This window comes from Meriones unguiculatus, chromosome 18 (assembly GCF_030254825.1).
Source record: "Meriones unguiculatus strain TT.TT164.6M chromosome 18, Bangor_MerUng_6.1, whole genome shotgun sequence".
In the NCBI taxonomy this organism is placed as follows: domain Eukaryota; kingdom Metazoa; phylum Chordata; class Mammalia; order Rodentia; family Muridae; genus Meriones; species Meriones unguiculatus.
This window is the reverse complement of record NC_083365.1, coordinates 39887838-39902296: the sequence shown is the minus strand read 5'-3', so window position 1 is coordinate 39902296 and position 14459 is coordinate 39887838. Positions and strand designations below refer to the sequence as shown.

The following is a 14459-nucleotide window of genomic DNA, read 5'->3' as shown; positions in this document are numbered from 1 at the left end:
AAATAGACATCAAGTAACAAAACTCAGTTCCTTGGTCCCAATGACTGCATCTCAAGTCTTCCGCACACTAGAATGCAGTGGTTCTCATACTGGGCCCTACAGCTCTGCTGTGATTGTTTGTGTATTTATCTCGCTCCCTCACTAAAAGACCCTGTCTAAATTGCTTAGATCTTCCCCATTGCCTAGTGTAAATAAAGCTGGAGTCAAAAATGGTGAGAATTTGTTGAATCAATAAAAATAAATATGCAAATCATTTGAACCTTCTGCAAGATGAAATTGAGAGAATTCTTATGTACAAACCGTAAACACTTTTATGAATATATGCACACACAACTCCTCATACATACACAAACACAAACTGCAGCATGTCTCACAAGAACAGAAAGAACTTAAGCATTCTGGCTGATGAATAAAAAGAGTGGTATATGTACATATGTACTATTCAGCCTTTAAAAAAGAGTAAGTCCTGCCACATGTGACCATGTGAATGAACCCAGAGAATACTATACATATGAAATAAGTGAGTCACTAAAGGGCAGAGATGTCATGTCCATGTCTGTGGCTCATCTCTGACAGTCACACTCTGAAGTAGAAGCCATGGAGAACCATGAGTAGCATATAGGTAAACCCTGGAGATCTGCCACAATATTGTGTAGATGCTTTATAATATTGAACTGTGTACCCAAGACTTGAAGATGGTGGCTCTCATGTAAAGTGTTCGTACCACAGTTGAAGAAAAAGGACAGCAATAACAAAGACCCAAACCCAAGCAGCAGCAAACACACTCTGTGGTGTGTGGTGTTAACCACGGGGAACCAGAGAAAGGGAATGCATGGCACCTACACTTCTCACAATTATGCTAAAATGGAAGTTCTACTTAAAGAGAAACGAATACCAAGTGCATTTGTTACTGATTTGTTCAATAATAAACGTTTCCGTACATATCACCCATCTTACCCTTCCTTCTTCAGCGCCTTCATCCCATTGCCCAGTGACCTTATGGGTAGTTGGCATAATTACTACTCCATGATACATTTTTAAATTTTTCATTTATCATTAGTGGAAGAAGGGTGAGTCTGGGTGTGCATGCGCTTGCACCCACATGGAGGTCAGAGGACAGCTTTACGGAGTCATTTCTCTCCTTCCACATATACATGGTTCCAGGGACTAAAGTCATCAGGTTTGACTGGCAAGTACCTTTACAAAGCCCTCTCAAGTTAATCAGAGCCCATGATATCATGTTACATCAAGTTCTGCTTTTCCAAGCCTAAACTTCTGGAGACAGAGACTATTCACCGTACTTTGTAACTATCACACATAGCTCAATGGTAAATTTTTTAATCCCAGAATTCCATGTGTGACAGTTCTTCAGTGTTTTCCTTTACAGTGAATATTAACCTCTCCACAGTCACACTGATAGCATCATCTCTGGACACTTGGGGCTGAAGACCTACATATAGAAGTGATTCTATTAATTATAATACTGTTTGGAATGTGTGACTGTCATTTTGCCTCTATCACAATGGGCTCATATTCCTAGTCTTCGGTACAACACACAAGTGCCCTGTACAGTGCTCATCAAATGCGGATTCAGCAGCCCTTATTTCCTACCCCCAGAGCACTCTCCCATCTTCCCAACCAGTCACACAACACAACAAAGACAATTCAGAAATAGAAGTGATCTCTTCAGCCTTGGTTACTCTGTGTCCTGGTGAAAAACAACAGTGACAAATGAATGTGGGTATGTAAATTTCCACAAAGGAAATCAGTTGGCATATGCTTTATTCTAATCCTTCTTGAGTATGAACAAAGCATAATTAAACACAAAGACATCTGCTGACTCAGTCAGGGGGGTCACATAAGTCTGCACTGGTATCCATTCTCTTTTGCTTGGACAGCTCTTGGATGGTTGCTATCTCTCCAGCAGTAAACTTAGGAGTGAGAGTCACATTGTCATAATCAAATTCTTCATCGAGAAAAAAGGGCTGAACTTCATCTCCAACTATCTATAAAAGGTACAAAAGAAAGAAAGAAGCACACAATCATTGAAGTGAAGTTGAAACATAAACAGCCTATTAATATTTAATGAAACTTTTTTTTAGACTTTTGGCACTCTCAGCTGCTTAAGCTGTTTTTAAGTAAAGAAATAAATTCAATTATTCAATTTGACCTAATTTAAGTCTCTTAACATGCTCCATTTGTACCATGCTATAACTGAATGAGTATCATTAACTAATTCTGCCCTGAAGGCAAAAATCAGGTCTGCTTTGCACACATGCATTTCATTCTTTGCCACACTGTAGTGTCAGAGATCAAGACATAAGGAAAAGCTAGATGCTCTAGTAAATTACAAGAACTATACCTTAAGATCTTGACAAACCTTTTCACCATTTGCTAAAAATTCCTGTTAATGAAGTAATCATTAAAAATGAAATCAAAAGGATATTACATTTACTACACTTGAGATAATACCCATAACCTTTGTCCAATAACAGGAGGTATTAAAACATGTATGATCAAATTTAAAGGTCCAGAATCCCCCCTTTTTTTGTCTTTCTGTAAATCAGACTAGCTGCAAAGAAAGATAATAGTTTTATACATGTTTATACACATCCATGAGTTTTAAAGAGTGTCTAAAGGCTGACCTGCCCAAAGCACATTTCCCAGCACTGAGGGTGTAGCTCAGCTAGAGTGCTTGCCTGGCACACGCATGACACTGTGTTTGGTCCCCAGCATGGGTAAAAAGCAGCTTGGCTTTTTGCTTGTCTTTGTTTGTTTCAAAAGAGTATGTGTTCCAGTAGACAGAAAAGAATTCCTTAAATCTCATTAATTCACCCCCCTGAAAAATACCACCCAAATCCAATGGTATGTGATACAGTGAAATCACCCAGCACCTCCAAAAACTCATGTATGGTGGCGCAGAAATAATTGAAAACTGGCTTATGCAAAAATGAGAAATGCCCCAAAGCTAGCTAGTGTCAGCTTTAAACATTCTTGCATGGAAGATGATCTCCCGAGTAGCTTCTGCAGCATATGTGAAAGTAGAACACACTGCTCAGAAGCTCTGTGCTGCTACCACAGTAAAAAGAGCATCAGAAATGCAGAGATGTGCCATGCCAATAGCAGACTCCCTGCCACTCACTGCCCTGTGGCAGTAGAGTCAGCTGCTATGATCCAACAAGTTCCAGAGGCCTGGTCCTCTCCTCTGTGTTCATGATGAGGAAAAGTAAGAGCTGTCACTGAGATTTCCCATCACTGGCCTGCCCTAGTATCAGGAACCAGGGGGTATCAACAGCAGCTTCCATCAGCCCTGCTGATACCCACTACTGCCTCCCAGTCACGAAGCACTGAAAGGCTCCAGAACTTGCCCAAGGCTACCAAAGAAAAGAAGCCACATTTGAACCCAGAACAATCTGCTTTAAATAAAGTCATATTTGTTCAAAAACACAAGCAAAATCAACCAATCCCTAGCTCTTTGGGAGAAGAGGCCTTTTATGAATCAGCTGTCCATTTCCCACAGACACCACTGAAATTGTACTCAGGGCCATGTGAACAGTCATGACTGTTTTCAGAATGGTACCTGCATGTAGGAAGCATATTAGTGTGTACAAGAAAGTGACTGATGTGCCATGATCACTTTCTGTAATTAAATTTCTCACCACAAAGTAACAGAGGACACTATCCAATGAAGAAATGTGTACACACATTAACACTTGATGTCCAGAATGCAAGTGTCCAAGCCACCGCCCACTCTGAAGAATTACTGAGTCCTACAGACCAGGGCATAGTCCAACATAACTAACTATGCAGACACCCGATTCTCACTGATCCTGGCTGAGATGTGGAGGAAATTCTGTCTCTATGGGTGTATTTGGTCTCAGTGTGGGGAGGAAGGAAATTAAGCTCTTTATGCCCTCATCTAAAATCAAGTGACCACGCTGCAGTTACCTCATATCCTGCCCTAGGATTCAGGATCTCACCCTGAGCCTCTGAACCATCCACTCTCACCACATGCAGACAGTTGGCCTTCACCCACCTCCCAGTGAGGCTGGCCTATCACTTTAAATTAAACAAGTCCTTGGCTATGAAAAGCTCCTCCATAACATACCATGTTCTTCCTACTTTTTGTAAATAACACATTTCCATCTCCCTCCCACCCCTGACACTGCCTGGAGGGCTAAGACCCAGAGGCTACATAGCCCAGAGACCTACGATAGAACCAAACATAACAATCAAAAAAAAAAAATCTTTTGCTATACTCATAGATTAGCTCCTAGCCCAACAGTCATCAGAGAGGCTTCAGCTAACAACTGATGGAAACAGAGGCAAAGAGCCATGGCTAAATATTAAGCAGAGCTTGGGAAATCATGTGGAAGAGGGGGAGGAAGAATGTAAGGAGCCAGAGAGGTCAAGGACACCACAAGAAAACCTGCAGAATCAACTCACTAGGGCTCACAGAGACTGAACCAACAACCAGGAAGCCTGCATGGGGCTGACAGAGGCCCTCTGCACATATGTTATGCTTGTGCAGCTTGGTCTTCTTGTGGGAATCCAAGGGGTAAAGGCCTGAAGCTAGACATGCCCATTTAGGGACATAATTTAAAATGAAACACTGTGTTAGTGTTACATTCTGGATGTTTCGAGGAAATACCTGACAAAAGCAATCCAGGCGGGTGCCCGGAACTCTGCTTCTGGACAGAGATTGGGGCTCCGTTTCTCTCAGGGGCAGCTAGAGCACTTTAGAGTAAGTCCCATGTGCTAAGCTAGATGTGGAAAAGATTTTCTATGGAGTGTTACAGTTAGCTCTTTTAGAATGAGATCCCCAACAGCCGTGGAAACTTGGGTGTTCCAAAGCTTATGGTAATACCAAAGTGTTACAGCTCTTAGTTAAGCTGCTGTGCTGCATATGGCATGGTGAAAGCCCATGCCTGGTGACTTGCAGCCGAGACACAGGCCTAGCAAGGCCCAGGTCTGGTGGGCCAGAGGGCAGGCCTGGTGAGACAAGGCCCAGTAAAGGATAAATGACAAAATGATGAATCTTAGGTGGCCATGATAGAAGGCTGATGGTATCACACAGCACACAACCCCAGCAACACCTTTGTTTGAAAGCAGGGATTTATAAACCTGGGGCAGTGGGGAGGATTTTGAGGGTGAATGTGTTTGATTCAATGGGATTGGGAGCTAGGGACACTGTAATGGTACAGTGTCTCAATTTTCCATGTAGAAGCATGGTTCTATCACAAGAAGGAGAACACAGTATTCAATTTTCCTAGGGGTGAGGGGGAAATCTCCAAGTATAGTTCAAGGTTACTGCTGAAGACTAAGATCTAAGACTAAGACTAAGGATGAGATATTTCTAGGAATAGCTAGCTAGCTGAACCAGTTTCCTTATCAGGAAAGGGTCTGGTATGTAATCTTCCCTGGGGGCCATGTGATGCTCCTTATAAGACGTGGGGTCACTGAGATCAGGGGAGACTTTCAGAACCCTACTGAGAAAAGGGAGTTCATCATCATAGAGCAAGCACAATTAAATGGCTATCTGGAGAGTCAGACTTCAACCTTATCCCGCAGAGCCCCACAAAGGGTGAGACTTGCATTTTGGCTCAGATTTTGAGGGGGGTGCAGCCTCTCAGGGTGAGCAGGCATGAGAGCAGGTGGCACCACTCATGCTGGGAGCATGTAAGCACCACTTCCTCACATGTACATGGACTAGGAAGTACAGCAAGGACAGGATGTAGGATAAGCTATAAAACCTTGAGGCCCACCTCCAGTGACCACACTTCCTCTTACCCTTCTAAGGTTCTACAACATCCCAAACAGTGTCACTTGATAAAGACCAAGTGTTCAGACTTGGTCTATGCAGGCCTTTCACATTCACATCAGGACATTTCCCTCCTGGCCCCAAAGGCTCATGTCTCATAATGTAAAGCGAATCCAGTCCAACTGCTATGGTCCCTTAGTCTTTAGCAGTTCGGCAACTATTCAGATTGCAGGTGCAGAGTCTGTTCCGAGACCCAGACCATTTCTACACCATGAGCCTCTGCAAAATCAGCGACGCTGCACACTTCCAGCAGTGCAAGTAAGCATGCCCATTCCAGAGGGAGAAAGGAAGCACAGCAAGGAAAGGCCAGCCAGCTCTTGTGGGACATCATGTGGGGGCAGTTGCAGCTGTGTGTTTCTATCCACACAGAGCAGGAAGCAGACAGAGGACAGACAATGAGGCTGGACTACACAGCCTCCAATAACTTACTTCATCCAGCTAGAGCCCAACCTTCAAAAGTTCCCCAAGTCCCCCAAGATAGCACCACCAGCTGGGATTGACACATACAAAGGCTTGAGCCTGTGGGAAACAGATCATATCCAGACCATGACCACCTTATCATCCAGACCTCAACCTTGTGACTGCATCTCAGATTCGCTCCCAGTTAGTAAGAACTGGTTTGTCTATTCAGTAAATATTTGTTGCATGTCTATGCTTGATTCTGAGCTCATTCTGACATTTCATGTTACAGTAAAATAAGCTTATAGAGACACACAAGAGTGAGTGACAAGGCAGGGATCTGCAATACTAAGTGAATTGAGGTGTGCCACACCATTCAGAAAACATCACTGTGACCTTCCAAATGATGCCCCTTCAAACACAGGGAGGATGCATGCCTATTCCACAGTCCAGCTGTTGACTGCTGTAGCAACCTGGAAACTTTCTTCTTTCAAGTTATGTTTATTTCTGGATCTTAAGCTATATGGCTCCAAAGTTTCAACTACAAATTGAAATTCTGGTTTATTTCAGAGAAGAATCGCTGCTATACAACACCAAATCCCCTGCTGCTAAACAAAAAACAAGTGTGAATTAAGTTATTAACTTGTTATTTTTGCCTAAGGAGCTGAGAGAAATGTGTGCATTTCAGGTGTCTAATTTCAAGTCTAATTGAAATTTTTTTGTGACCACTAAGGGAATAGAATTTGTGTACTATTAGGAAACTTTGAGTTTTCTTAAAATTTCTCATGTGACTGATTCTTACAGAGACACTACTAAAGAAGGAGCCATTTTTATTCTTAATACCACATGGGCAAATTAAGGAACACAAAACTAATGTTCAAATCAATAATGGTAGCATTTAGCTACAGGCTAGAACACAGTGATGTGGTAAATAAACTAGGTTGGCGGGGAAATGTTTAAAATCTCATTGTGAAATGGAAGACACAGGACCTCAAGTTTCTCTACCGACCTTTTCCATGGTTGTCTCTTCAGGGAGCCACAGTTTCCCTCTCAATATTATAAATTCAGTTGGCTCTAGAAAGCAGTTCAAAACCTCCAAAACAATTCACCAGAACAGAGGAAGCAAGGCAATAATTTTTTGACAAATAAGAAGTGGGAGGTCTGAAAACTGCATTTCTTTAAGGGAAGATGCAAACACATACCCAGTAATAAAATTAGAGGGGAATCAAACAGGCCCAACCCATACCACAGAGCTATGGGCTCTGAAAGGGCAACTATGTGGAAGCAGACCTCTTAGCAGAACGCACTTCAGCTTTCAGGCTGAAGTCGCAGAAAGCAGCTACTAGCTCTAGACAGGCTCCTTGACAGTACCTCACAAGCTGCTTGCTGGAGAAGATGTTTAGATTCTTTTAATGATTTATCTGGTTATGGAAACAGGGAATGCTTTGGACATGAACTGATTGGCCTGCTCTTTGATCACCTCCCCCTGAGGGGGGAGCAGCCTTACCAGGCCACAGAGGAAGACAATGCAGCCACTCCTGATGAGACCTAACAAACTAGGATCAGAAGGAAGAAAAAGAAACCCTCCCCTACCAGTGGACTTGGGGAGGGAACTGTGTGGAGAAGGGGGAGGAAGGGAGGGATTGGGAGGGGAGGAGGGAGAGAACTAGAGGGGGGATACAGAGTAAATAAAATATAATTAAAAATTAAAAAAATAATAAGATTTGTGCTACTAAACCAAGGCAGAGCTGGCTCAGTCTTGTGAATCCACGCAGTTCTGAAATGACTCTCAAACTAATAATAGTAAGACCTAAAATTCCCAACTGGACACTAGTCATCTTTGCGCCCGAGGCCAACCCATGCTACCTAGTGAGACCTGATTGCAAACAAAGCCAAGGGAAAGTAATAAAGCTTACATACACAGTGTAAGCTTGAGGCTTGGATAGCTCAATTGATAAGGCTCCTGAGCCTGAATCTGAGAGTCCAGGGTTCAGTTCTTGCTACCTTTAGAGGCAGCCCCGGGAAGTTTAATAGTGGCTCAGACTGTGGCTCAGAATTCAAACAAAAGAGAGCATTAAGAACGTTAAAAAAAAAAGAGAAAGAAAGAAAGAAAAAAAGTGTCAGCCTGGATAGCCAAGGGCAGCAAACTAGTCAAGTTAGCTCTTCAGTTTGACAACACAAACGTTGTTCACATTAATTTGATTCCAACATTTTAAAATGCTCACATTTTCTGTTAGGACACTTACAGTCCTTTTTTTAAAAAAATGCAGCTATGAGTTGGTCTGAGTGGTACTAACCTGTCATCCTACTGATTGGGAGGCTGAGGTAAGAGAACTGCCAGCCTGAGCTACATTACAACTCCAAGCGCAACATATGTCACACAGCAGAGATGCAGTTCAGCAAAACAATGTGTGGGAAATTGGGAGAGAGGTTAGGGAGGTAGGGATAAATCTACAAGAAGTCAGGAATTGGGGTGAATATAACAAAAATATATTACATGAGAGTCTCAAAAATAAATTTTGAAAATGGGGGAAATGAATGCTTGCCTATTATGTCCAAGGCCCTGGACATAATCATACTCGTAGTTGTAATTTGAGTTTCACTGGCCATCAGATAGATTCTAGAATAAGCTTCTTTAACCACTAACTGAAACTAATTTATAATAACTTCTACTACTGTCCATAGATAGATAGATAGATAGATAGATAGATAGATATTCTAGAACTGACTTAAAGGTAATTAGATTTCTTGAGGTACTGGTCAGCCATGTCAAGTGGCTGACCCAGTAATATATATGGCCACAACTAGCCAAGAATATAAAGAAGGCTTAAAATGAAACACATTCCTACTTGGAGAAACCCTGTAATTTTAGCTTCTTAGAGCTCAGAGAACATAATCTATAATTCAAAGAGCATACTGGAAAGTGGCTGTCCTGACTGATTTGTCTAGTAACCAATTTGGGAGTTCCATGCAAGCCTGCAAGCACCTTGGCTGTACTTTTCAATATAGTAAACAAAAGTACTGCAAGGAAAAAGACCATTTAAGACAAAAAGCGTCTGTTACCTCTGATTGAATGGCTGATTCCATAACAGAATACGCAGTTACAAGAGCACCTGAAAGATCAAGTAAATCAAAGAGAAACCTAGGGACTGTATTAGAAAGCACTAATAAAGAGGCCTTAGCAAGCTCCTGTTTACCCCCATTATATTAAACACGGTAAGAGGTCACTTCCCAGCCCCACCTGCAGTTCATTTGTTATATGTGTGTAAAACCTAAAAAAATTACAGCAAAAATGACTCTCAAGTAATACTTTAGGGAGAATAAGCTATAGTAGAGATTCCATTTTCCCCATTTGAAAACTCTGGGTACGTGATATTTCCCAGCCTTCCATATGCCTAAATATGAACAATTACTAAACAGTGGTCAATGGATTCAAGTGAGAATCACTTGATGATGAGAATCACTTCGATCACTGATGAACTGACCTACCTGTTTACTGTAGAAACTCTCTACAAATTTTTAAATACAAGTTATAAACTTCTACCTCTTTTCAGGTATGGATTTCACACTAGGATTATCTGTTTCCAGCCTGGCCTTACCTTATCTAATACAAAGGTTTACAGGGCCTCAGAAATATTGCTCAGGTCACACCAGAGAGAGAAGGAAACTGTCCTTTTATCTACTGAGTGGTTCCTATACAAGCTACTATGTGGTAAAACGTGTTTCTATATACAAACACCATTGTTCTGTAAAAATCAGAGATAGATGGAAGTAAGACCAAATACACAACTTGAAATCTAAATTATCACAAACCAAATAATATAAAAGGAAAAATATAAAAGCATGCAAGTATGGAGGCGCCTCTAAAGGGCAAAGCCCGGGTCCTGTCACAATGGAACTTGCCAGGAGTACCTCTTCAGCTTGCTTCTGAGTTCTTCTCAAGGCAGTCGTCAGCTTCACCTCAGAGGTGAGAGGAAGGTCCACAGAAGGAGCATAAGAAACACAGGTGGGTATAGCCTGTTCCGCTTCACCCGGAAGTAGTAGCCTATCTGTTGGATACAAAATATTTATGAAGTTCATCATCTCCCCAAGTCACCAAAAAGCCTGTAACAATCAAAAAAGGCAGATATGCTCAGGGAAAGCTGGCCTGTTGCACAATGCCTGCCTTTATCTGTGAACTTAACCTGAAGAAGTTCCCTTTCTATGAACTAGAAGCCACCTTTAACATGTTGTAAGGCTATAGTCTATTTGGAAGGTAGGAGGGAGTCTTAGGGAGTGATGTGACAGGCCTCTCATGCCTAACTCCCTTTCTACTACACGAAAACAAGGCAGGAAGATGCTACTTTTGCCTCATTTTCCCAGTTTCCTGAGGGTGTGAAGAGAAAGAAAATGGAGTGCAGGCTTCATTCTGTAACAATGCGGCAATATTTCAAAAACATACATATTACAAAATGAGGGTGCCAGAAGGAAAGTACTTTAGCTTTCAGCAGAAAAATGAAATACCCTGTCATGTGAGGAATGCACGGGCTCATTCTCCACACTTGCAAACAACGTGTTTCCTGCTTGTTTAGCACATTCACAAGAATTCAATAACCAATCTTACATCCCCCTTGGATTTATTGTAAGTGCCTGTGCTGGCTTGTTTTCACATGTGTGACACCTCATGAATGTATCACAGATGTCAGTTAACCTTCTTTAAGGTGAGCAAACAGACACACAGAAAAAAGCAGTATCTTCCCTCCTCGGTCTAAACTTCCATATAACCAAGGAGCTAGTGAGAGCCAGCCAGTGACTTGGAACTGGCACAGGGTGCTACTGCCTGCTACTCAAGGATGATCCTAATTAAGCCACTCATTAAGTTCTCAGTGGAAGTGATTAATTAGCAACAGGCATATCTGGGCTAATGGCAGTGGCAGTATACATGGGAAGATAACTGTGCAAGCCTGATATTAAAAAACTGAGACTATCCTGAAACAAGTCTTTCATCCCCCGCCCCAAGACATCACACGCACAAAAATAAATCACTGCTCTTTTTTTAATTGTTAAGAAACAGAACATAGTGTCAGGTAATCTGGAAACTGGGAACTGTGGTGGGGAGACAGTGAAGAGAGTTCTACTGAGCTCAATTATTGGAATTTTAGAAGATCATCTCATTAACTGGCATAAATAAAAGCAATAATAATAACAGACACTGATGTGTCCAGTGTTTTACAAGAACCAGTATGGCTAATACTCTCAACAACTCTTACTGTTTTCTGTGTTCTAGGCAATGAGCTCTACACACGGAGAGAGACCTCACTCGGGATCCCACGGTTAGAAAGGCAAAGTCAGCATATCTCCACCAGAGTCTGGACCTCAGCCAATGTAACATTATACATTTTTTAATGAACATTTTATTACATGTTCAATTTTGCTTCATTATGTGGAATGTCCAAGCTACAGCACCTGTAGCTCCTGAGTGTCATAGGCAACACTAAGTACAGTTTCCAAACATGTGATGCCCAGAAAGTAACCCATTTAAACTCATTAACACTGGGAGAGAAACTGGCCTCCTGCACTGAGCTCCCTCATGGAAAAGCCTAGGTTAGATCCAAGGCTGGCAAGGGCCTGCCAAAAGCACTAAAGCCAAGGCTTAGGCCTCTCGGTGTGAAGAACATCTATCTGGCCAGCTGGCTGCTGGCGCGAACACTAGCTCTAATGTGAAATCAGAATCAATTCTGTTCTCCAAGCTTATATTTAAGACTATGGTTCTGTCTGACAAAAGGTGTGGCAAGCAGAATGAATGTGAGGGTCCTCTATTGAAGCTTTAGAGCCCTAATCTGTTTTCTTCAGAGGCAAGATTTTCAACAGCAACAAAAAAATTGATTTCTTTTATAATAATTCTACTGCCACGGGAACAATTATTTCAAAACAAAACAACTCCACATCCTCAGCATCTTAAATTGCTGTCATCTCCTCTCTGGGGTAAAGATAAAATTCAAGAATGCATACTGTCAGGGGCTAGCACAGCACCTTGCGCATGGTGAATTCTCAACCAATACTTGGAAGCAGAAAATGAACTTCCTGCATTATAAATTTCAACTGAGCAGCAACTATCAAGAGCTCGTGTACCATTTAGCCTCTGTGGGTGATGTAAGGCAAGCATAGTCCACCCTCTCAAAACCGAAGGTTATTATAGGGATACATTTTCCACATATAAAATCAAAATGAGCGAAATCAAAAACAAAATTGAATTGTTCTGACTCTAAGCATTACAGAGCTATAAAAGGTAAAACAACACTGACAAAAGAGCCTGGTAAGACATCTGTTAGGAGAGAAAACTACTCCTGTCTTCCAGCCATCTCACAGTTATTTGTCTAAATATTTATAGTAAGTGAATAAACTGTAATAAGTAATAAATAAATACTTATATTTCTTGGAGGTTGGGGAAATAATAATAACTGATGAGGATGAATGAATTATCTGAAGTAGCCTTTTAACACCAAATCTACAGTGTTTTAGGATCAGACTCATATCTTATTTATTGCCTCTAACACAACCCAACAGCTACATTTTGAATATCCTCGAAAGCTGGTATGCACTTTAGGAGCAGGGCAGCTTCCCAAAGTAAATCTTGTGGCTGATGGTCAAAGCTGTTTGAGATTGTTCAGTTCTCTCTCTCAAGGACATGCTAGGGATTTCTTTTTTCTTTTTTCTTTCTTTTTTGTCACTGTTTAAATCTTTTTTATTGATTTACTGCCTTTTTCTTTTTTATTATTATCATTTATTACAATTTATTCAATTTGTATCCTGGCTGTGTCCCCTTCCCTCATCCCCTTCCAACCCCTCCCTCTTCTCTCCCTATGCCCCTCCCCTAGTCCACTGATAGGGGAGGTCCTCCTCCCCTTCTATTTGACTCTAGGCTATCAGGTCTCATCAGGACTGGCTGCATTGTCTTCCTCTGTGGCCTGGCAAGACTGCACCCTCCCCCAGGGGGAGGTGATCAGAAGGCCTGTTACTGAGTTCCTGCCAGAGAAAGCCCCTGTTCCCCTTATTAGGGATCCCACTGGGATACTGAGTCTATGAGCTACTTGTGAGCAGGAGTTTTAGGTCCTCTCTATGCATTGTCCTTTGATGGGGTATCAGTCTCTGCAGGGCCCCCAGGGCTCAGGTTTTTTGTTTTTTGTTTTTTTGTTTTTTGGCTCTGTTTCAAGCTCCTGTCCCCTCCAGGTCTTTCTATCTCCTCCTTTCATAATATTCCCTGCATTCTGCCCAAAGTTTGGATATGAGTCTCAGCCTCTGCTTTGATACCTCGATGAGTAGAAACAAAATACATGTCATTTATCTATCAATATTTAGTCACTAATCAATAACTCAAAGGCTATAACCACAAAAGCTAATAAATAACACTTAAAAGTGAATGATCTAGGGGCTACAGAGATGGCTGAACAGTTAAGAACATTGGCTGCTCTTTCAGAGGCCCGAGTTTGATACCTAGCACCCACATGGCTATTTGCAACCATCTGTGGCTCCAGTTCTGAGGAATCTGATGCCTGCTTCTGATCTCCATGGGCACTGCATGCATGTGACACCCAAATATACATGCAAGCAAAACACCATACACTTAAAAATAAATAAATAAATTTTAGAGATTTGGTAAACATAATGGTTCTCAATCCTATACCAAGGATATTCTTCAATTCAAACTGAAAATTGACTGTAAATTTAGAAAGTATAGCTGCAGTACAGTTTGGTGCCACACCTTGGTTCACACTGAAGTACCCTTCCAAACATTGCTTTTATAACTTCAGTGAAAATATCAACAAATCTGATGAGGGGTCCTCAGAGTTTTCCAGGGACTCTCAGACTACATCTTCAAGGATCCACTGTTCTATCTAGTATCAATCCAAACCTCACTCTGAGAAAACTAGAAATCCCAGATAAAGTTTAAAACTCAACTACTTGAAAGCATTGGAGGTCTTCTAGATCAGAGTAGATCTTGAGGGGTCAAGATTCACCCAAAAGGGAAAGAGTTGAGAAGTAAGTCTAAGGGTCATAGTGGCTTTTCAACTCAAGGCATTTTTACTGGCTTGCAAGCAGAGGCTATGAAGTCAAGGAGTGAAAGGCTTTAAAACATTACAGCAGGGGCTGCACAGATGATTCGGGTTAAGAGCACTGGTTGATCTTAACCCCACAGTCCACTTGAACACTTCTCCAAACACCTGAGACTTCAGACTACCAGATATTATGAAGTACACTG

General features: G+C 41.7%; 1 protein-coding gene across 5 annotated transcripts in view; it reads right to left on the bottom strand.

The window, feature by feature from the left end:
- Positions 1 to 1736: 1736 nt before the first annotated feature.
- Positions 1737 to 14459, bottom strand: part of Iftap (intraflagellar transport associated protein) — a 73923-nt gene continuing 61200 nt past the window's right edge. For all 5 annotated transcript variants that reach the window (XM_021651900.2, XM_021651904.2, XM_060371497.1 and 2 more), the window contains 2 exons: positions 10133 to 10269; positions 1737 to 2006 (listed from right to left, as the gene is read on the bottom strand). In XM_021651900.2, coding sequence (XP_021507575.1) covers positions 1842 to 2006; positions 10133 to 10269 — 302 coding nt within the window. In that variant the 3' untranslated portion in view covers positions 1737 to 1841. The remainder of the gene's footprint in view (positions 2007 to 10132; positions 10270 to 14459) is intronic.